General features: G+C 44.0%; 1 protein-coding gene across 3 annotated transcripts in view; it reads right to left on the reverse strand.

The window, feature by feature from the left end:
* The window catches only part of TTL (tubulin tyrosine ligase), a 35,385-nt gene extending 11,507 nt beyond the window's left edge, over positions 1-23,878 (reverse strand). The window contains exons 1-7 of one of the 3 annotated variants that reach the window (XR_013345791.1): positions 23,122-23,878; positions 16,530-16,608; positions 14,479-14,711; positions 8,473-8,608; positions 8,046-8,315; positions 3,418-3,561; positions 1,796-1,926 (exon numbers count right to left, since the gene is read on the reverse strand). Coding sequence is in view for 2 of the 3 variants with exons in the window: in XM_077814222.1 (XP_077670348.1) it covers positions 3,418-3,561; positions 8,046-8,315; positions 8,473-8,608; positions 14,479-14,711; positions 16,530-16,608; positions 23,122-23,278 (1,019 nt within the window). In the remaining variant the exon portion in view is untranslated. The remainder of the gene's footprint in view (positions 1-1,795; positions 1,927-3,417; positions 3,562-8,045; positions 8,316-8,472; positions 8,609-14,478; positions 14,712-16,529; positions 16,609-23,121) is intronic. The other 2 variants (XM_077814222.1, XM_077814224.1) reach the window with 2 other exon arrangements.
* Positions 23,879-23,997: the final 119 nt, after the last annotated feature.

Here is a 23,997-nt window from a genome sequence, read left to right on the forward strand (position 1 = left end):
GTATTCGCAAAAAGAAAAGGAGTACTTGTGGCACCTTAGAGACTAACCAATTTATTTGAGCATAAGCTTTTGTGAGCTACAGCTCAAAATAAATTGGTTAGTCTCTAAGGTGCCTCAAGTACTCCTCTTCTTTTATAGGATTAAACAGACATTCAATTGTTGCTGATTTGATTCAGGTCCTTTAAAAGCTGACTGTTCTGTCATCTGTGATTTTGCTTCTACAGTTTTTGCATCAACATGGTGGAATGAACTATGGAACAAATCCTCCTTCACAAACATATTTGGGGTAGAAATCTGGATCTTCATCTTAAAATGCGACAGGGAAGGAACTCAGGATTATATTCCAACTAGCATGATGCAGGCACTTCTTCCTGTTCTGGGCTCCACCTATGCCCTTGTGTTTGAGATCTGTCTATTGCTTAGCCAGCATGACTGATTCTGTAGCTTCTCTGAATCATTTTAAAATCTGGTCCTCGTGTGATTGCCGTTCTTTGTTAAATTAGGTCAAACCAAATTTCCCAGGATACCATGACAGTGTCAGCAACCTGTAACCTGTCAAGTCCTTTCAAAACAATCCTCAATTGCTTTTGTAAGTTTAATGCCTCTTTGTAGAACCCTTGTGGTGCAGAAGCCAAGCTGTATTTTGATCAAAGTTCTTCTCATTTTCAAGTTCCAACACTTTTAGGAGTTGGATGCACGTGTAGAGATACAGTCTTCCTGATTGTTCCACTACTATTGCATCCATCCTCCTTTTTCAACCAACCAAGAGGATAATGGTGTCTGTGGAAGAAGATGTGAACCACAATATGCACTAGAACTGTGTTGAGCCTTACTTCTTTCTCAGTGAGGTATAAGCAGTGTGCTGAATGCCCACACTGTACATAAGAAGTTTAGGATGACTGCATCTCTGAAAATTATCGTCTTTTTATGCTCAGTCCAAGGAAATGGCAAAGATTTCTCTCCCATATTTCACCCCTTCCTTGGATGGCATCTTCACCCACATGGACACAATATTATTTGTTTTTTTCTTTGCAGCTGTAAATACCTATTGACTGGATGCTGGAGACTCTTGACTGAGCCATCAGCACTGTTGCTTAGAAGAAGTGAATGGCTGGGAAGATGTAATCATAGCTGACGGAGGTTTCTTTATTGAGTATCTTGGTCTCTTGGCCAGAGGTTCAGATGGTCTGTGATAGAGACCTATTAAATCTCCTCTTATTTTCAGTAGTATAAATTCCAAGAGATCTCAGTGGGGCTCTCGACTTCTTTAAATTGTGTAGAGAAGCATCTGTCAAATCCACAAAGGGTTTACAACGGTCAAAGGCGAGTTCTTCAATGGCACTCTGAACCTCTCTCGGAAAGCCCAACATCTGCAGCCAAGACACTCTTCTCATGACCACCGCAGTGGAACTAGACCATTCTGCAGTGGCTGCCACGTCTGAGGAGGCCTGGAGCATTTTCTTTGCTAGAAGCTGACCCTCTTAAATAGAGCCTTTAACTGGTCATGATGTTCCTCTGGCACATGCTCAATAAAGGAATTCAGTTTTTTAGAATTTAAGTAAAGTGCTCATGTTGTGCACCACTGAAGGGGATTCTGTTATTGGCATGAAGGAAGCATCCTGCCTTCTTATCAAGTTAAAGTATTTGCATTTCAGGTTGTTTTTAATGCACAACCATCAATTGCTCTTTGCTATTTATTGGCTGTCAGAAGAGGAGAAATTGCTCCTGAACGGAACCAATAGTGAAGAGCTGCTGGAAGGCCTGGGACAGAGACTTAAATGATCACTGCACCTACCTTTTGGTGACAGCATCAAAAAAGTCTCACTTCCAGGATCATACTCATCGGTGTTCTTCTCTTACACTTCAACAGACAAAGTTTCATTCAATGGTACATTTGCTCTTGAAGAGTCTGAAGAAACTGATTTTCTGCATGGTTAGAGATGAGCACAAATGATTTCTATCCTTCTACTTCACAATTGTTGACAATGTTAATATTTTGCTTTAGAAGAATAATCTGTTCTTATTATTTCAATTCATTCAATTGATTGTTTCCCTACCACCTCTTTCAACATTATACATCTTAAGTTGGATATATACCAAGTATCAGTGCGTGAACTCAGTAAATTCTAATCACCGCATTCGTAGTATTGACCAGCAGCTTTCACACTTGTTATAGCTGAAATGAGAAACCACCACCTACTGCACACTACAAACAAGGCTGGTAAAGCTGACAAACAGCTGAAAAGCTAGCCAGCTTTTATATAAAGCCAGGTTATCAGATGCTCTGCCAACCTTCCAGAAGTTCCTAGATTTATGCCACATCTAGACTAGGGCACTACTGGGGCAAACTATGGCACTGTAGCTGTGACACTGTAGTGCCACGGTGTATGTGCTTCCTACAGTGATGGAAGGGGTTTTTGCGTTGCTGTGGGAACTCCACCTCCACAAGCAATGGTAGCTAGGTCAACAGAGGCAGTCTTCCATTGACCTACTTGTCTCTACACCTGGGGCTAGGTGTGCATAGCTATGGTGCTCAGGGGTGTAGATTTTTCACACCCCTGAGCACCGTATCTATGTTGACCTAACTTGAAAGTCAAGGCCAGTCCTTAGTAAACCAAGTCCCTGAACTATTTACATCTCCATCCACTAACCTCTCCACCATCCAGAGGCAGTCAGTACCACCCACTAGCCACACCCGTCTTAATCACCAATGACTCTGCCCATTCCCCTTCCCCCACTAATCTTCAGTTCCACAATTTCTGCCTGTTTCCCACAGGTATAAAAAGAACCAAAAAAACTCTTCTCAGTTCCATTTAAATTTTCACAAATAGAGTTTTCATTCACAGATTGAAACTGAGCTCGATACTTGAACAGCAGAGCTTTTTTCATATGACAATTCCAGGAGTGGGCATCTCAGCCTTTGGACTGGCTCACACTACTGCTGGGGAAAAGCCACCGGTACGAAGGGCCTCTCCCAGTAAGTCCCTCCCCTGACCATGCTGCTGCTGGGCTTGGAGAGAGGGATAACGACAAATTCCTGCTGAGAAATAGTGTAAGTTGCAGAAATTCAGCTGAGCGGAAATGTGCCTTCTGGCACAGAGGCAGAACTCTGGCGTGCCATGTGGTTGTAGCTACTGCAGCACTACAGCCAGGGAGAGCTTTCTCCAGCCCCACACAAGAGCGAGGGGCCTCTTTCTGGAGCACATTCAAGGCAGGGTCACCTAGATCGCCAAGCTGACGGAGCAGCAGGCTACGTGTTGGAGGCAAGTATCTGGTCTCAGTTTCAGGAATGATAGCTTTCCACCAAGCAGAGAGGAAAGCCAACACCTTCTTCAGAACTACAGCAGCAAGAGACCAGGTGTGCCGTGCTGTTGGTACACGGGAGCTACCATTTTATTACAGGAAGAGGATGCTCACTGGGCACAGGCAGGGGCCCCATTGACTTCGATTAGCCAAACCTTCAGTTCCTCATCTACCATGAAGTCAAAGCCGAAGAGCTGGAAACTCTGGTAGTGAAGGTGTTTGGTGCTGATTGCAGGCTCTATACACATAAGGCAGCTTCTGCGGAAAGGAAAAAATGCAAAATCTGACTTAGCAGCCAATAAACATGTAAGAGCAATAATTCTAGATTCCTGGAGCAGGCAGACACACAGCACAGCGATCAGAAGGGCACTGTGCAGTGGGAAAAGCAAATGGAAAAAGTGGATCAGGAACAGACTTGTTCCTCATACTATTATTACTTTTTGCTATTGTGCCCAGTCAAAAATAAAAAGAGATAGTAAAAAAATCTGACTCATGCAAAAATATATCTGATTGCACTAACTAAAGGCCTGATCCAAACCCCATTGAAGCCGTACCACTGATTTTATTGAGAGTTGGACCAGGATTGAATATGGCAGGGACACATCATAATACCACAGGCTTTAGAACAAGAAAGAAATGCACAAGAGCACAAAGAAGATTTTAAAACAACTCTTTACAAAATCTATCATTTAGCACATCTCTGAAGCAGCTCAACGTGTTCCTGTGACATTCAACACGTTTTCTGTGTTCTCCAACAACACGGAATGGCATAAAGCCAAAATCGGTTCAAGGAATGATGCACCTCAGACTACTAATCACGAGCCCGAGACGTGCTCTCTTGTTATCTGCATTTAGAACAAGAGAACGACTATGGACACTAGACATGCAAGAGTGACCTCCCAGCAACATGGGTGTGACCTAATTAACAACCTTTATCCATTAAAACAGGATTTCTCTTTCAAGTAGACAATCACGATTATTATTCACCACACAGGATGCTTTGTCAAACTATCAAGTGTAGAGAATACAAATATATGTATATATGTACCTACCCAGTATATGTGTATGTATACATAAACTCCACACACACCTGCATTTGTTGACTAAAGAATAAACATTGTGCACATGATAAGCATTCTGGGTTTTCATCAAGGCAAAGCAAAAGCATATTTTGTAAGTGTGGCATAAGTCAGCGATGCAGGGGGCCCCAACTAACATCAATGAGGGTGGTATTGTTAAATTGCCATAAATCTAATTAAAGTTTACATTAGGTCTGAAGGAAGCAGGGCCCAATATATGCAACAAAACTGGAGCCAATACTGTAAACTCTTACAATTGAGCAGTCCCAATGACTTCCACTGGGCTGCCCTCCAAGGCTACTCGTTTGAGCAAGGATTTGTGGGAGCAGGACTAGCTGCATCAGCTGGGGGAGAAGCATGCCTGATGCAATATCACACATTGGCTCAAGTGCTTCTCTAGAGCGATGCCCCCATTTCAAGAAAGAAAGGAGCTATGAGGGGGCCAGTTACAGTTCCCTGATCCACAAGTCACAAGTCCTCCAGCCTGGACGTTAGAGCTGCCTAGGGACACAAGATCACATGCCAACTGAGAACTGGGGGAGCACAGCTACGCTCAGCCCACCCCAATGCTGGTGGAAGGGGCAGTTGACGCAGGAGCGGACTAGGACAGCTTTGTGCCACTGAGAGCTTCCCCCACCAAGGAAAGTTAGGGCCAGATTCTAGCCCCTTTGTCCACATAAGCAGCACAAAGAGGTCAGGATGGGTGAAGTGCCTGTTATCTACCTCATTCCTTTCTACTGTACCTCACTGCTGCAGAGCCAGTTCCAGCCAGCTAGTACCCAGAATCAGCGGAGGCTCTCATGGCAGAGGACTGGGGTTGGTCTGATGTATAAAAGGGGAGTGTGTTGTCAGCTGGCTGTGCAAGAGGTATGTACAGCTCCTACCAAGATTTCAGCTCCCTAGGATTCCCATGCACAGCAATGTGCGAGGACAGCACGTAGACAAGTTGGGAGATCCAGCTCTGTGCATCTCCTCTCCCCATGGGATGGAACAAATGCAGAAAGCACTGCAAACCCTGCTCCAGCTGCTGGGCTACAGACTTGCACCTTAGTGCCAAGTCATAGTGAATCCAACCCAAGTGTACAACAAATGGCTTCACAAATCAGTCTAAGAGCACTGAAACAGAGTGAAGGGTGAACCAGCCCACAGAAATGCAGCAGTTTGAAAGAGCTCAGCTGATTATCCGCTTGAGCAGGTGTCCAGAAATGTCAGCTCACGATGGAATGTCATGCCATGGTTCAGCAGCTGTAGGACAGGAACCACCTTGTTGTAACAAGAAACCATACAGAGAGGAATGTCTTGAAATAGCTCCTATCATTTCTGAGGGAATGGGTTTAAATAGGATGTTATAATGAGCCTGCATCCTTATTCCTAGGCACATTACTGGAGCGTTCTAAACAGTGAAAAATTTTAGATTACAAAATCAATATAAAAGCCTGAGATCACAGTACAGCCTTCTGCTTCCAGTTGGAATGACTTTCCTTCCCGGCTATGACATCATCCCAACCCTTCTGTTGTATCTTTGTTCCTCTGAGAGCACACAGGCTTAGGAAGCCCAGGACCAGCTTCTCCGGAGAAAGGGGCAAGAAACCACATTTTGAGCAAATTATGGAATAACCTGGGGCCAGCAATGATGTAACAAGGGGAATCCACCAATAAGCCAATATTACATCCATTTAAAAAAACTAGTCAAAAGGACACTCCATTTGCAATGTGAAACCCTCAAAAGTTAGGAAATGCCAATATTAAGGTTGCCCATGCAACCCTCATTCAGCCCTCCTGTGCATATGATCAGGAACAATCAACATGGATTCATCAAGGGCAAGTCATGCCTGACCAACCTGATAACTGGCTCTGTGGATATGGGGAAAGCAGTGGACATGATGTACCTTGACTTTAGCAAAGCTTTTGATAGCGTCTCCCACAGTATTCTTGCCAGCAAGTTAAAAAAGTATGGATTGGATGAATGGACTATAAGGTGGATAGAAAGCTAACTAGATCGTTGGCTCAATGAGCAGTGATCAATGGCTCAATGTCTAATTAGCAGCTGGTAGCAAGTGGAGTGCCCCAGAGGTCTGTCCTGGGGCTGGTTTTGTTCAACATCTTCATTAATGATCTGGATGATGGGACAGATTGCACCCTCAACAAGTTTGTGGATGACACTAAGATGGGGGGAGAGGTAGATATGCCAGACGGTAGGGATAGGGTCCAGAGCGACCTAGACGAATTGGAGGACTGGACTAAAAGAAATCTGATGAGGTTCAACAGGACAAATGCAGAGTCCTGCACTTAGGACGGAAGAATCCCATGCACTGCTACAGGCTGGGGACCGACTGGCTAAGCAGCAGTTCTGCAGAAAAGGACCTGGGCAATACAGTGGACGAGAACCTGGATATGAGGCACCAGTTTGCCCTTGTTGCCAAGAAGGCTAACGGCATATTGGGCCGCTTTAGTAGGAGTGTTTCCAGCAGATTGAGGGAAGTGATTATTCCCCTCTATTCAGCACTGGTGAGGCCACATCTGGAGTATTGCATCCAGTTTTGGGCCCCCCCCATTACAGAAAGGCTGTGGAGAGAGAAAGTCCAGTGGAGGGCAACAAAAATTATTATGGGGTTGGGGCACATGACTTATGAGGAGAGGCTGAGGGAACTGGGTTTATTTAGTCTGAAGAAGAGAAGAGAAGAATGAGGGGGAGATTTGATAGCAGCCTTCAACTACCTAAAGGGGGGTTCCAAAGAGGGTGGAGCTCAGCTGTTCTCAGTGGTGGCAGATGATAGAACAAGGAGCAATGGTTTCAAGTTGCAATGGGGGAGGTCTAGGTTGGATATTAGGAAAAACTATTTCACTAGGAGGGTGGTGAAGCACTGGAATGGGTTCTGGGGAGGTGGTGGAATCTCCATCGTTAGAGGTTTTAAGGCCCGGCTTGACAAAGCCCTGGCTGGGATGATTTAGTTGGGGTTGGTCCTGCTTTGAGCAGGGGGTTGGACTAGATGACCTTCTGAGGTCTCTTCCAACCCTAATCTTCTATGATTCTACAATACAGTCTGTAATTAACATGATCACATTTTTCCCACAGGACCCTGTTTCATTCAGTACACAGGATAGAGCACTGAGTGAACGAAGCAACTCTTTGTTAGTTCTTTGCATCATCTCCACCCTATTAACAGAAATGCTTAGCACCTGTAGCTCCTGATGATATCTGTGAGTTGTGAATGCTCAGCACCTCTGAAAATCAGGCCCCACTTGTCTCATGCGTGTACCTAATCAGTAAGACACCTGAAATTAGTGGAAACTTTGGTGAATTTTGGCTTACATATCTCTATAAATATATGTACATCTATTAATATGTTGAACAAGAAACAAAAGTAGCTCCATTCACCTTGTGGAAATTCCCTAGACAAGCCCATAGGGTCAATTTTGTGCTTTGCCCCACACTTTCTGTGTGACCTTGGGCAAGTCACCTAACTTCTTTGAGCCTCAGTTCCTTGTCTGTAACATGGAAATATTGATACTTTTGTCTGTCTCGTCTGTTTAGACTGCGAGCTCTTTGGAGCAAGGTCTGTCCCGTATTGTGTGAATGTACAGTCCCTAACACAATGGGTCCCCAGTTCTGGTTGGTGCCTCTGGGTGCTACTGTAACACAAATAATGATCAACAAGTTACCTTATTATTTGTTTGATCTGCAATAACAGGCTACTTTCCAGTGTAATGTTCAAAGAACTCATCAGATACTGATTGAACTCCTCAAAAAACATTTCATTCCCTTCTTCATACTTCCCATAGTTTTTAGAATATTCCTTCTGTATGCAGTGATTGGTCAAATGGCAGGTTTTGTCTTGGAAATTAGCACTATTGTATGGTTCTGAAGAGGTCCGCAGAACGCCTTCTCTGTAGAGGTAGATATTATATTGGTGATCCACTAGAACCCAGCTTCTGAAAATTAGAAGAACACTAAATAGGGTTTTTTGTTTTGTTTTTTAAGCCAGCATATGCATGTAATCAGATTTATTAACAACACTTCGCTCACCCCAATGCATTTTCTCTAATCTTTTTGAGTAAGAATTGACAGGCAATCAATAGAAAACATTACCTAATATCAAACTTGCGATGGCCTGGCTCTAATAGCATAGGCTTTTCAAGGTATTTCTGAATCACATGCACTTGTCCTTGATCATCTATAAAGTTCAGAAGTTCAGTAGCCTCTGAAGAAATAAGAATTCCTTCACCTAACATGAAAAAAACAAAGGTAAAATATAGCAGGTTTCACAGATATGATCGATGGAAATTATTTTTTTTTAAAAGGATTTTGAAGTACACCAAAATATATGTAATGGCATATGTTATTGGGTCTCTTATTGCAGCAGATTTGGCATTATGACCATGCTTGAGAATATGGAGGTAAAAACCTCTCTGGCTAAGGTTCTCAGAGATGTCTAGGCGTCAAGACAAAGGAAGAGTTTCAGCTATAAGAGTTACAATTGAAAATACACATTTAGATCTTGGGACATCTATGTACTTAAGAGTCCGGATTGTCTGTGTGGCTGAGTCTTGTCTAAAATTTGTGCTTTGTGGCTTCTACTGTTTTTCCTCAAGTTCTTTAACTACCACATAGAATTATTCCAAGACACAAATTAACAAACAAAAGATGTTTATCATGTACTTTTGGTGTGTTTCAGAGAACTTTTCTCAGATGCAATACACCATTTCAATTGACAGTAATTAAGACATTTCTATGGAGCAGAGAGATGGGAACTTCAACTCTACAACACACTTATCAGGGAACCTCCAATACACAAGACCTCCAATACACAAAAATCACAGGAACACATCATCATCATGTAGTTAGAAATGTCAGGCCTGATGTGACCTCCAGGCTTTTTGTGTTGAATCCAGTTAGAGATTTTTCAGATACTTCTAGCAATCATGTCACTACTTCCTGATGGCGATTATTCCATTGCCTGACTGGTCTCCCCTGCCCCCAATTATTTTCCTATCATCTAGCGGGCCTATCCTGCACACCTGAATACCTTTACTCAGATGTAGTCACACTGAGTGCAGGAGTGCTACATGCATGAGTTAGGTTATGTATGTAAATATCTGCAGGACAGGCCCCTCCCCGCCCCTGCTTTAAAACATTACTCCTCATTTTATGTAATCCTGTAACCCTAAAAATAAATCCTCTTTGGCTTTTTATAGATATTTAGGTCTTTTTCATCTTATCCAGTCTCCTCTTACAGGACATGCTCTCTAACACTTTAAATCATTTTGACAGTTACTTTTAGACGCTCTGCTGCTTGATCAATGTCATTTCTTGGAGCAAGTTGTGGTCTAAGACCGAACAAAGAGGAATCATCATCCTGTTCATTTCAGAAAAGACATCAGAGAGTAATATTTATCTCCTCCCAACTCAGCCCACACACCCATGTTTAACGTGCCACATCTCTTTCCACAGTGGGGCTGTATAGCTAGTTTTCTCCCATAGTCTGTTTCGGTTCAGTATTTGCCCCCAGTGAAGTACCATAAATCTGTCTAAGACAGTAAGATACTGTCCCCTGCACTGTACCATCTGGGTGCGTATCACACATTAATGAATTTAACCTCCTAACACTTGTGAGGTAGACGATAATCTCCGTTTTACAGATGGGAAACTGAAGCAAGGAGGGAATATGTGGCTTGCCCAAGTCACATGCAGAGTCTACGGAATATCCGGGACTGAAACCCAGATCTTAGTCCCACTTGAGTGTTTTAACTAAGCAACTTTCCTCTTTTGGTTTATGTCTCATCTGAAAGATGGCACAGAAACAGCACAATGACACACCTTCCACCAGGTGACTTTGAATTTAAACATGAAGCAATTCAAGTTGCCCATATTTTCTATGTGGCTCCTCAGTTTATTGAAGCTATTTCTTCTAGTAAGGTTTTTGTTCCAGCTTCTTCTTCTGACAAACATAATTCTACAAACAGTCACAGGAGTAACTTTATTCATTGCAGTCCCATTTAGTTCAATGTGAAAGTCATTGCTAAATTAGCAAGAGTGCAAAAAGAAATGGTTATAAAAAAGGATAAGGCTAATATCAATATTTTCCCTGGTATGAAAGTCCCCCATTGAGAAAGTTCAAATCTATCTTCAAATTCCCTCCAATTTACGGTTGAAGTTGGCAATTATCCCTTCCCCCATATAATTTCAATACAAACGTCCACTTGCAGTGGCAGAGTATTGGAAACAGAACACAGTCTTTCCAGAATTTGGCATTACTGGGAAGCAACACTCACAGTTACAGTTGCCTAACACTCCCCAGAGAACCCCTGATTCTTGGTTGTTTTAAGCTTTGCCAAACTTTAACTCTTCCAGCTGAAATCTTCTCTGTTTTGGTCTCTGTCTCGCATTGAATTTTTGAAAAATCTGAGCGCAGGGCAGCCATTTCCAAGGAGGAGGCTAGGGGAAAACAGGTAGTTTTGCCACGGCTTACAAAAATTCCAGACTACTATTTTCAACAGCTCCATGATTTGGAGCAGAAGTCTGAGATTCAGTGGAGGGGGTAGGCTTGCAGTCAGGGAGGTTCCTTTTGCTTTCCCCATGAAAATCCCCCCAGTTCTAGCTGAGTTATAAGCTTTTAAAGTCCCCATTAGCACATCCACGGTAGGATTTTTTCTATACTCGTTTCACCTATTTCCCAATTATACTGAGCAAACTCCCAGGCTCTGCCAAACTTCCTGTGTTTGCAAGCCTTCCTCCACGAAAAATACCCTTCCATCGGGGGAAAAGTATATTGGGCTGAAAGCCAGGAGACCATGAGTTCCAGACTCACCTCTTTCAGTGACTGATATTTACTTCTGTGCAATGCACAATGCTTACTATTGAGCCAGGCCGCATTATGCCAGGAGGAAAAGAAATATAATTCCTCTCGTTTTACAGATACAGTAAAAGTTTGCACAGGATCACTTCTAGCAGAACTGGGATTTCTTCAATATGGTAGATGAGAATCTTACCTGCACTGCTTTTCAGAATGAATTTGCTGAATTTATGTGTTTGGTTAGGTTGTCTGAATCCACTGCTCTAACCAACCAGACAACACTCCTTACCCAGAGCCAGGAACAGAACCCAGGAATCCTGATCCACAGCATTCCATTGCTGTCTAGCAAATCGCTGTGCAGTTTACGTACGTTGTAAGCCTCTCAGGGCAAGGAATGACTTTTTGTTATATGTTTGTACATTACCTCACACAGTGGGGGTCCTGATTTATGACTGGGATCCTTAAACACTACAGCAATACAAATTATAATCAATCACCACCACCCACTAGTAGCAATGTGGTATCACATCCCCACCTAGTGGCTGGTTCAAACAGAGTAACAGCCTACTACTGGTACCAGTTACTTTCTTAGCTCAAGGGGCAGAGATATGTGCTGAGGTTCTAGATTCAAACTTAGCCTTTGGAGAGAGTGGAGAGGAGCAATATGATTATACATAATGGAACTTTTTTTTTTTTTTTCATTTTTCTTTTAAAAAAGATCAAGGAAATTCCATGCAAAATAACCCCTATTAAAATAAGGGCAACGTTGCTAAGTCAAGCACTGAAAAATTAGAAAATGCCAGATTTACGATTGCCTGTGTAATCTTAATTTGGTTCCCCGGTCCATATGCATTATGCTAGTCTTTAATTACATGATCCCATGCTATTCCCCCCCAGGACTCCTGCTCCACTGAGTGCACAGGATGGATGGTAAACAAGGCAGGTGGTTAGCTGAACTTGTCACCTGCATTGTGGCTGAGCTAGGTGGGGATTAAGCAGGACAGAAGTAAGGCTCCTTGGGATCCCTTTAACTGTCCATATCCATTGTTCTTGAAAAAAAATCCCAAATGTTTGCTCTAAATTTAGTATTTTCTGGTTTTGTTTGGGTTTTTAAAACAGCAATTTTCCTTTTAATAATAGGAGACTGAGGTTATTAAATTAGTTATTAAATACTACGTTTCTTCTTCTTCTTAAATTACGTAATGTTAGGAGATTGGGTTTTCCTAAGCATTTAGAGGACTATTATCTCTGTGATAAACTTTCTTTTATTGTATAGAACAATTCTGGGAGAAGATATGAACCATTTTTGAAGATTATAAGAGTGCTCTGTATTCCGTTTTAATTTTCTGCTCTGGGTTCTGCTTCTGTGCGTCAAACACTTACAATTACATTTGTTGCAATAACTGACAAGATGGGGTCATGTCTGTAGCAGGAAAAAAGTATCATATTTAAGTAAAAAGCTTTATAATTTTCCCTGTCATAGCTACTCCCTGGATACAGGAGACGATTTAGTTATTGCTTAAATCAGAGTTTTAAAATCAGCTAGTGAGACTACAAGAGTACTTTTTCCTACAAAGATTAGATGGGAAGAAACATGTCCTTTTATTTCATTTTGATGAAACCAAGCCTTCTCTTAGGTCATGTCTGAGGGATATGAATGACAGGACATAGTGATAGGGGAACAGATGGTCTAAAGGACAATCTTCTGGAAGAATGCATCCACACTGATTTTCAGCGAGATGTTTTGATATACTTTGGAATTTCACTGTCCATTAATAAGAATATATTTTACAGACACCTTGCGCTGGAATGTATACAGTTTTAAAGCTTCCTTGTAGCATTACTTGATAGCTTTTTTCCTAATACTGGATCAAAAATCATTTGAGGTCTTGTACGTGACAAATTATGATTGTCCAGAGTAATTACTTGTCTTTATTAAGAGTCAATCAATATGATTTTTATTTAAAGTACTGAGATTTTCCTCAGACTTAATTTTTGTGATGGGGATTTCTGCAAAACGAAGTGGCTGGCTATTGTGGGTGGCCGAAAGGCCTCTGGGCTGGACCCGGGATGCCATGAGTTGGCATAACTGCACTGTTTGATGGTGTTACGGACTGACTAACATCAGCTGACAGTCCGGCCAGCTCTGTACCCGAGGTGAGCGGGTCCCCCAGGGAACCACAAGGGCTGAGATTTTTAGCTTCCCTCTAAACACAAGCCGTAGTGATTTTAAGGAGGGGGAGGACTTGGTTTCATGTCTCCTACTCCAGCACACGCACGTCTGAGAGCGTCTGCGTCCCTCTTCTTTTCTCCTTCCCCTCCTGTACGTGATTTCAGTCTCTGTCCTCTCTCCTTTCCTTGTTTCTGTTCTTGCCTCCCTTTGGTCTGCGCTCCAGCATCCCCTATTGCCAGCCATGAGCACCCAGACATCACGAGCCGGTGGGGAGAGAGCTGCCTTCCAGTGTCTGAGCCTTGCAGGGAACTCCCTGTATGCTCGTTTCAGGTTCAAAGTTCAACCAGGAATACAGGTGCCTCCCCAGTGGCTGCTTGGAGGGCGACCCCTCTGCCCCATTATCCTCCCAAATCCTCTGGAATGGGAAGCTACCAGTTGATTCCTCTCCTTCCACCTTCCGTATCACTGGCCTGAGAGACAGCAGTACAACAGACCCTATCACTATCCTGCCTCCCTTCTGGTTCAACTCACATTCTCCCCAGTCTCCTGTCCTCCACCTGCCCCTATGATCATCTGTCCTCTCTGTAACCCTTATTTTCCCCGCCACTCATATTTCCCTGCACCTCTCCTACTCCCCCGCACATTTCCACCCCCATCACTCTCCCCCTGCCCCCCACATTCCCTCATCGCCACACCCCACATTGCACTGGCTTTGTTACAGGACACACCTCTTGTGCCTTGTCTCTTGCTGGGGTCTTCCCCACACAAAGAGCTCTGCCGGGGAGCAGTACTGGGTGTTTATGGCGTCAGGGTCGATCATTGCTGATCACTTATTCATCCCCCCAAATATCAGACAGAGTGTGAAGGTTTGTACTTTTAATCAGTGCTGACGGTTCCCTAGGAGCAGAGAGGAGACCATAAAATACCCCAGCCGGTGCAGAGAACAGAGTTCTATGTGGTACTTATGTAAAGGCCTGCAGTGTGGAGCACACACTGCTATTAAACAGGCATATTGCAACCACGGCTAGACACGATGCAGGGAAAATAATCATCCTTCTATTTTTTTTAAATAACAAAAATCAAACAACAAGAACAGAAAAGAGTTGGAGCATCTCAGCAGGAAACAAACCTTTGGCACCAGCCGAGGATTTGGCTATCCACACGTTCCCCTCCCCATTCTCCTTTCTCTTGTTGTAGGAGGCCAGGAACACTTCCCTTTCATCCGTCCTGGAGTTGTTTATAAGATGGCGAATTCCATTCTGCGCTGGAGCCACTGGAGTCTTTAGGTTAGTTGGATAAATCATATATGATTCTGGGAACCATGTGCAAGATTCTGATAACTCAGGGCTCGTCTTGATTAGCCTAGTTGGAGAAGATAAACCAGCCCATTAGCCTTGCTAATCCTAGAACATGCCAGCTGCCAAAATAATTTATACGTATTAAATGCAGGTTATCATTAACATGAGCCTTTTTCCTGCTAGTGAATATGGTTAATGCATATTCAACAATAATAATACTGTACTGTATATATTTCTATTAACTTGCTGAAAACAGTCTTCTCTTTAAAGCTGCTAGAGGAAAAAAACAGTAGGACAAAATATTTTTTAAAAACCAGCAAATATTGTAATACTATAAGACTGAGACTTGGGTAAATTCCTCTCTCCCCTAAAGATGTTTTTGAGCACTTACCTTTCTAAATAAACATTGTTACAAATAATTGATCTAGATCTTTCTATTTTGTCTTTAATATTTTTGCCTTTTATCATGAACTGGAGTCAAATATTCTGAAATGATCAATAAACAAATGGTTCCACATAGCTAGATATTGCACAGCATCCACACAAAGCTTTCTGAGAAACCAGCAAAGACTTTTCATTGGGAATCCTGTGTGCTAACACAGAAGCCCCTGCAAAAGTTGCTGTGCGATGGAACTTGATTGGGAAAGATGAGGGGAACAGAATGGTGAACTAGGCTATTCAGAAACGTAATTGTCTCCAAATGGGAGCTATGTATCCAAGCCAAACCCACTGATATTAAAGGGAAATTTCCCATTGACTTCAGTGGGCTTTGGATCAGATCCTTTATCAAAATGGCTTTATTCAGAGTCTCAGGGGATTTTTAAGCAATTAGTAGTGTTGGTGACCCCCGGGATTAAAAGGGAAAGGCAGCTACAGCTTTAGAAAAGACAGGCACTGACCCCAAAGTACAAGCTACATAGAAATAATTTTGTGAATCTCAATGAATGGTCTTAAGTAATCTGCTCTCTGGCACTGGGTGATTGTTTACATCATATCTACATAGAAGGGCCTGGGATTTCTAGAAGGGATTTTTTAAGGAACGTAAGCCATGCAGGCCCAAGGTGCACCATTGTATACAAATGACTACGATGGGCGGGCTACAGAATGATACTATACATTACGTAAGTTAATGTAGGCCCTGCAGCCTGTCTCTTGTATGACAGTGATGTCTTAAAACAGTTTGACCAGACCAGCAGCTTTGAAATGAACAAGCTCTAACAGAAGCAGAGTTCAGTCCCAAGTCATATTTTAATAAACCAACTCAATATTCCATCTCTTTAACAAATAGAAGCACATGCACCACTCCTTGCAGGAGACATTGGCATTGCTGATTATTATGAAACTCCATCTCTGAGTCTTCTCTTGTGAAAGAGATGTCTCCTGGCATTCACTTGACCAAAGGATCTGCTTAGCTAGAAGCACATTAGTACTGCAAGTCTCTATAAAAATGAACAACAGAAATAGCAGAGTGGAACCTTGCTTTAAAAATATATCTACCAGGAGAAACAGATAATGTTGTAGTGGTTGTTTCTTTAGGTCCACATTTTAGGAAACAACAACATCTGCTGCTCTTGCATTCCCAACTTGACATGCAGCACCATTTGCAAGCGCAAACAACAGAATTACATATACAAATGCTGCTTGCCCATGAAAATCAGGTCCAGTATCTAGAAACTGAAATGCTATTTGGGCACACAAATGATTGTGAAGAAAAAAAGCAGATGCAGCTTCTGAAGATTGCTGAAGGGCCCCTGAACAGAAGGCCTTTAAAGGCAAATTTTGGTGCTTTTTCTCAAGCATCATACAAAACACACTTAATATTTAGTTGCATTAGAAAAAACATTTCTTCAAACACACTAAAAGGTTTAAATGGAATCCTTACTTCACTAACGAAGCTTTGCGACAAAGCTTGTCAGCTCCCCTGTAGTAATTTACCAGCTGCACAAGTCCAGGTTCATGACCTACAAGAGGAAAGGGAGAGTTAAGAAACAAAACTTATCAATTAAAAAAAAAAAAAGGGGGCGGGGGGAGAGGGGACAGATTGCTAAAGAATCCTAGGAAAAAGGAGAAAAATTAGACTTCTCTGTTATACAGTCAACTGCATGATGCTGATATTGGGCCCAGGTTGCATCCTGAAGAGCACCTTTCTTAGGCTTGACCATTCTAAGTTAGGTTTTACTATTTGTGGTGGTAAGTCATATATGCCTTATATACTTCCATATTCTAGTGCTGGTTGTCATTCGTACATACTTAGTATTCCACAAATAGGCCTATTACTCAAATATCTGCAACGAACCAAATCTCCCCCCAATGTGACCCCACCTTGTTCTTACGACAGAGAGTAGCGATGTGCTATTTGCTTAGAATACCTAAAAATCCTTAGTCCCCTGAGGTTCACTAGCTAGACAAGTGTCTGTAAGCATTATCCACCTCCCTCCTGGCCACAGATGGTGGGGGACATTGTTTGAGCATTTGGACTCAAGAAATAATGCAGCAACTCTACCTTGTGTGTCTTGACAATTAAAATCAAATGTCAAATGATTACTTCTAAGAAATGTGCAGAATCTTTCATTTATTGGCTAGGCAACCTTGCTTTATCTGTCTTGGCTAGAAGTAAAGAGGTGATGAACAATGACAAGGGTCGAAGGCAGATTAGTGTCAAACAGTCACCAAATGACTACACATTATTAATCCATCATGTTTATTAGGGCAGTGCCTATGGACCAACCAAGGACAGGGCCTCATTGTGAGAGACACCGTACAAACACAGGGTAGCCAACAGTCTGTCCTGAACAGTTTACAATCTACCATCTAAGAATCTAATTGCCCACCCCAGCTTCTAAACTTGTCCCCTCTTCCACAAGAAACCACCCAGCCAAAAGTCTTTCTCAGGTGGCTGAACCCATCCTCAAAAGCCCACAGATGCCCCTGACTCCTCTCCCGGCACGAGAGCCAGCCTGAGAGCTCAGGACAAAGCTGAAATATTGAAAATGCCCAGATTCAGTGGAAGCGTGCCCTTTCCCCATTGCTGCCCTGTCATCATGACTCAAGGGTGCCCAACCCACAGCGGATACAGCTGAAGAGAGGCTCCCTGCACTGAAGACCGCTCTCTGTTGGCACCTTTTCTATCTGATTCAGAAAAAGAAGAATCTGCTGCACACAGAAGGGGCAAGGGATGGATTTTGGGTGGCCAGGCAGACAGCAGGTCACCCACTGGCAGTGGCCTGCTCCGCATAAGCTCCCTATGACAGGGTGCAGGGGCTGGGAGCAGAAGCACAGGATCAGTTGTTACACAGACACTTCCATCTTCCTCCAACCCAACCCTGTGGGGAAGGGGCTGTTACTTCAGGGCTAGTAGCCATTGGACTGGAACAGAATCCAAACTGGCTCCGGGGGCAGGGCACAGATTCCACCCACATAGCGCACCCGACCAGACTGGGCTAAGGGTTTGCCCCAAGTTACTCCACAAATTAGAGACTGTCCTGAACAGAAATGGCACCCAAACCAGGTGGATGGACGAGGAGAGATTGGGAAGGGGCAGGTAATTCAATAAAAACCATGAGGCACACTCCAGCTGGATGTGCTTTAAAAGGAAGAGTATAAGACGCACGTTAGTTCCATGCACGGGAACTAGACAAACTCACACAACACTCGCAAAATAAGAAAGGGAAATACTGGTTTACTGGTTACTCTAATTCCACAGTTTTCAACCTTTTTTCATTTGCCGGACCCTGAAAAACTTCCAATGGAGGTGCGGATCCCTTTGGAAATATTAGAGACTGTCTGCGGACCGCCAGAGGTCTGCAGGCCACAGGCCACGCTCTAGTTGTTCTAATGGCCATCCGAAAAACCAATGAGTGACTGACATACATGAGCAGCTTTTTAATCTTTACTAACTGGTTGCCCTGAAGCAAAAAATAATAGAAAAGGAAAAGTGAATACCGGGGATATTGGCTCTGTTGGATGGTCATTCAATAGGAGCTACTGTTGGAAGAACTGGATATTATGTTCTAATCTTATTACTGTATTTTCTTGAAAAGAGGACTCCATTATGCACATTTTATTGTGTTACTACTAGAAGAGGTTATTCTAGTATTCTTTTTTTGCCACTGTATTTATACATACACACTTTAAGATCCTTCAGTTAAAAGAACAGATACAGGCAAAAAAGTGGTGGGGGAAAGAGGAAAATACACAGCAACATGCTGGCGGGAATGTCATGGCAAGGGGAACTAGTCCTACTGGTAGGGAACAGACGCAGGAGCTATTTCAGGAACAGAGCCCCACATTCTTATTACAGGATTAGGGAGCTGTCACGATTTACTGAAATGAAAGAGAGATTCCAGTGCAGAATAATCCTCCTGACGGCAGCCAGGAAACACATTTCATTGCAATGGGACAGATCCTTCTCACCAAGCACATGCAGATCTCTCAACTTCTGTGTGCTGCTCTCCCCAGTAGAAGGCTCTCCACAGGATCAGCAATGACACTGCAATCTGTTCTCATGGTTCTTCAACCTCCCCAGGGATCCCGTACAACAGTGAATGCAGCCTAGGTCTGCCATAATTTCCCTCCCTCTCCCCTGTAGTTTTAAGGCCAGAAGGGATCTCTGAGATCATCCAGTCTGACCTCCTGCTTAACACAGGCCAGAGAATTTCACCCACTGATTCCTGCATCCAGCTCAATGACTTGTGGTGGAGCTAGAGCATATTTGTAGATAGGACAATCTTAATTTCAAGACTCCAGATAACTGAAAATCTACCACTTGCCTTGGTAAATTGTACCATCATTTACTAATATGTCCCTCTGATTCTGGCTAGTTTCAGCCTTTGCCTGCTATATTAAAGAGCCCTCTACTATCAGATATCTTCACTCCATGTAGGTAATGATTATTTTTCAGTGGAACACTCCCTCTGTGCTACGGAATGACCCCCTTCAAGAGGGGAAGGAAGTTCTAGGGGCAGTAGCATGGGTCCCTGGCAGAAATGCAAGGCTGTAAGAGAGGGTAGGGAGGCCTTGAGCTGGTGCAGATGCAAAGGACCTCCATGCAGATGACCCTGTTATCTTCAGAAGATCCCCTGGGATCTAGAGAGGGAGAGATGATGAACCCTAGTCTACAGGAAATCTGTAAGAAGCTTGTGGAGTTTGCTCCCCCCATAGTTTTCCGGAGGGGGAGGGGGACAGGGACAGAGAATGGGAGTGGTGGCACAGGGACGAAGACAGATCTACCCATATGACTGCAAAACAAATAGCTCCTATAGAAATGTGGCTGGCAAAAATAAAAGAATGACCTACTGCGAGCACTGCATTAACAACTGAACTCTCACAGGAAAAACACAGCAAGTAAGACAAACTGGTTAAAAATAAACCATCCACCCCGTGAGTTTGGTAGGAGCCTACACACTACCTCAGCTTTGCTGTGTTCTCCTAGCTCATAATTCTATTGCTATGCAATCAAAGGTGACTTCTTCAACAATTTTGGCAATTTCAACATTTTCTTCAAATTTGTAAAAATCCCCCTCCCCCTTCTGTACCTAAAATTGTCATTTTGGGGGCTTATGCTGGTGGATACATATTAGTGAAACATAGTAATATGTCCTATCAGGTGTATGACTCCCAATATCAAACACCACAAATCAGTCTCCATTTCTTTTTAAAATGGGACACCATCAGGTTACAGATTCTCGTTTGGTAAAACATATTTTTTTAACTTGTATTACCAATAATTCTGTAGATCATCCCAGCACAATTCTAATTGCCACAACAGCTCAAGGGGAGTTTAGACTGCAGTTGGCCAGTAACTATAATTAGCTGTGACCTTGCCACAAGCCCTCATGGTAAAGGGTGGGTGCCTACATTTTGTACCCAGGTTGGTAAATCTCCTAGGAGAATTTTGTCAATGGCGTTAAAGCTTATCCATTTGCACCTAGTGTAGATGTGCTGCACCAGCTTACAGAGTAACAGCGCAGCTTACCACAGTTTGGGTCACCACTAAGGATGTGTTAAATAAAATCAAACAACAATCCGCTTTCAATAAACAAAAAAAAAATAAACCTCCCAGTAGGTGAGAGCTTGAGGGAGTGAGGAGCAGCCCTCCCACAGGCCCCACCACCTCCCTCCCTTAGCATGTCCATTTCTAGACCTGCAGAGCAAAACCACATGGACTTGGGGGCCAAGGGGCAGCCTGTCACAGAGCTATTATGTCCCCAGGCCAATTTCCATGGTGTTTATTTTCCTGTCTCTCATATTAATGGATGGAGTACATGAGCCTGGGCAATAAACAAAGCAAGCACAGATCTGTCGCCCGCTCAAGAAAAAGTTATGGAAAGTTTTCCACAGGAGCACCGCTGAGTTCCACATCAGCCAGCCGATAGACTCTGAAAGGCCAGTTCTGAGTGAGAAGTGTTTAAGGGCCTTTATTTCTTTGGTTCACACCAAAGTGAGAAGTTTGATTCTTTCCATTTCCCCAATGCTTACATAACCCTGTTTTAGCTGTCTTCACTGAGTCAGTCCCTTAGTTCTCTTTGATCCCGGGCAGGGTTTTCTGCAGAGTGTTACAGCATTCTTCTAGTGCTGTTAGCAAACACAAAGGGCAGCCCTGGATGAACCAGACCTTCTGAGAGCAAGATACTTGTATCTGAATACATCCTGGCTGGCTTAATTCAATTCTGACCATCTTCTGAAAAGAAGCAGACAACCATGCCAAATTCCACATAGAAGTTTTACAATGAGTCATCTCTCTGTTCATTGGGCTAATTTCAAAATAAATTCGTGCAAAATCATAAATTAACTCAAATAGCAATAATAAAGGGACAAACTTTCATATAACAATCTGCCCAAATCTAATGTATAAGAGGATCTAAAAACGGATCAAACCACACCTTAGTACCACTTAGAGAATTTCCCAGTGTCCCCCTTTACAAATGACTCATCTTTTTTACATTAGGATATATATATAAAATAAATCCTCAACAAAATACACTGCAGATCCCATTTTGATACCACTGTACTATTATTAAATTACTTTTCTCCCACAACTAAACAGAACACATTTTCTCCTGTGAGAAAACTTGTGATCATATGGGGAGTTGAATGATAAACCTATGCCCATAGTTTGTCATACAAGCAGAGAGAGTTACATGTTATGTTAAATTCCCCCCCCCCTTGAGCCATGTTTGAGTCAATCCTGATCCCAGCCCCACTGTCAAGATTTCAGAAAAGGGTGAGGAAGTTCTCACCAAACGATACCAACCATGGAAGTTCAAACAGGTGAAAAACACCTCAAGATAAAGAAATGTTAGCTATTTCTTTAAGGGTCAGAGGGCTTCCTGGAGAAGGGAACATGTGGGGATTAAAGATAAAAGCAGAGTGAGGGTCTCCACCCTTTCACACTTTGGGGGCTGGGGCAAGGGGCACCCTGAAATCATTCAAGAAAGGGGGGTTACATTTTGTAAGAGCCAGTTGGCCTTGCTTCCATATCAGACTAGGTAATATTTCAAATACCAATTTTAATTTAAAATACTGGTTGAATTTAAAATACTCATCTCCAGCTGAAAATTGCAGCTATCTCATAATATAGCATCATGTTGCTGAGGTCTCTGATTCGAAGCATTCCTTTGTTCCTGTTTTCTAATATAAGGTACTGCTATAAGCAGACAGCAGTTCTAAAATTCCTCTAAGATTCCACAGTATAATGGAACAGAACCGTAAAAACTAAAATGTTTAATGCAACATCGATGTGACCAAAAACTTTAATACAGCCCCAAATAACTAATTTCTACAATTGGTTTCAGAATAACAGCCGTGTTAGTCTGTATTCGCAAAAAGAAAAGGAGTACTTGTGGCATCTTAGAGACTAACCAATTTATTTGAGCATGAGCTTTCGTGAGCTACAGCTCACTTCATCGGATGCATACTGTATGCATCCGATGAAGTGAGCTGATGTATGCTCATGCTCAAATAAATTGGTTAGTCTCTAAGGTGCCACAAGTACTCCTTTTCTTTCTACAATTGGGTAAGTTAACCTTTAGGTCATAAAAATGCTATATTTTAACGAAGGCTAACTTTAAAAATAAGAGCCATCACCATAATATCTCTTCAGCTATGCTGTTGTACTTCCCGAAGGCGACCCCCCTGCTCCTGCCGCTGCCATGCCAATGGCCAAGTCCCTCCCCTGTTGCAGCAGACAACACCCAAAGCTACATTACTCTGCAGCACACGCTAGTCACATATTAGTTTACATTTCCCAGTATGCAAAAGCACATAAACGTACATCCCCAGAAACATCAGAGAACATCCCGTAATGGAAACAAATTACTTCGCACTAGTGATTAGACAATAAAAAGCACAGGTTCTGCCCCCCCCCACACACAAACAAGCATTAGCATGTTGCACTGAACACTGGCCGATAAAAACCAGCTGTCTTGGTGGGTTGTTCATTGGCCTTGTCCTGCCAGTGCCGCTCTTCCTCTTACCCAGTCTCCCGAAGGGCAGCCTGTTCCTCTCCCCCAGCATCAGGTTAAATCTGGGGTTGTCTCTTTTCAGCCTCTTCCACTGGCCGGTGGACAGGAGTATTTTGGACACTTCAGCATAGATGCTGCTGTTTTCGTCTCGTGCCACGAAGGTGTACATCGTTCCACGCGACACGAGCGGCCTCAGGCCCGAGCCGGGAGGCAGCGCGGTTTGCAGCGAACTACAGCGGGTCTCCTCGACCCCGGCCACCGCCCAAGCCGCAGGAGTCAGAGAAGGACACCGGCGCCGCAAGGCATGCCCCTGGGCCAGACGCCTCCAGGCTCAGGGCGACAATCCGCTCGGGAAGATCAAAACATGGATCCCCACGCAAGCCCATAGGGGAGCACGGGCCTGCCCCAGCCGCCGGCGAGCTCCCTTCTGCGGCGGTGGACGTGGGCCAGCCGCCGCCGGGCAGAGCCTGGGGCGCTCCGCGAACCCGCCAGCGCCGCCTCCCTGGTCCCCGGGATCAGGCAGAGCCAGGCCCGCCCCGGGACCTTCCCGGCCCCCGCCCGCCCCCGCCCGCCTCACGGGCAAGGGAGCGGCACGGGAACAGCGAGCCCGGCCATGCCCCTGGCGAGCTCCGCCCCCGCGCTTGGCGGCGCAGCTGGCGGGGCCGGGGGCGGGCCGGAGCCCCGAGGGGCGAGTTTCGGGGGGACCAGCGCCCAGCCCGGGGCCGCGCTCCCCGGGGGGGGACGCCCCCGCCGGCCCCCAGGCCCGCCTCCGGCGCGGGGCCGCGGCAGCAGCCGCGGGGGGGTGCTGAGGGGCGGGGGTGTGAAGTGGGGGTGGCGGAGCCCGCAGGCTCCGGCTGTGCTCGGCGCTGCACAAGGTGCCCGGTGTGG

This window comes from Eretmochelys imbricata, chromosome 3 (genome assembly GCF_965152235.1).
Source record: "Eretmochelys imbricata isolate rEreImb1 chromosome 3, rEreImb1.hap1, whole genome shotgun sequence".
Lineage (NCBI taxonomy): Eukaryota > Metazoa > Chordata > Testudines > Cheloniidae > Eretmochelys > Eretmochelys imbricata.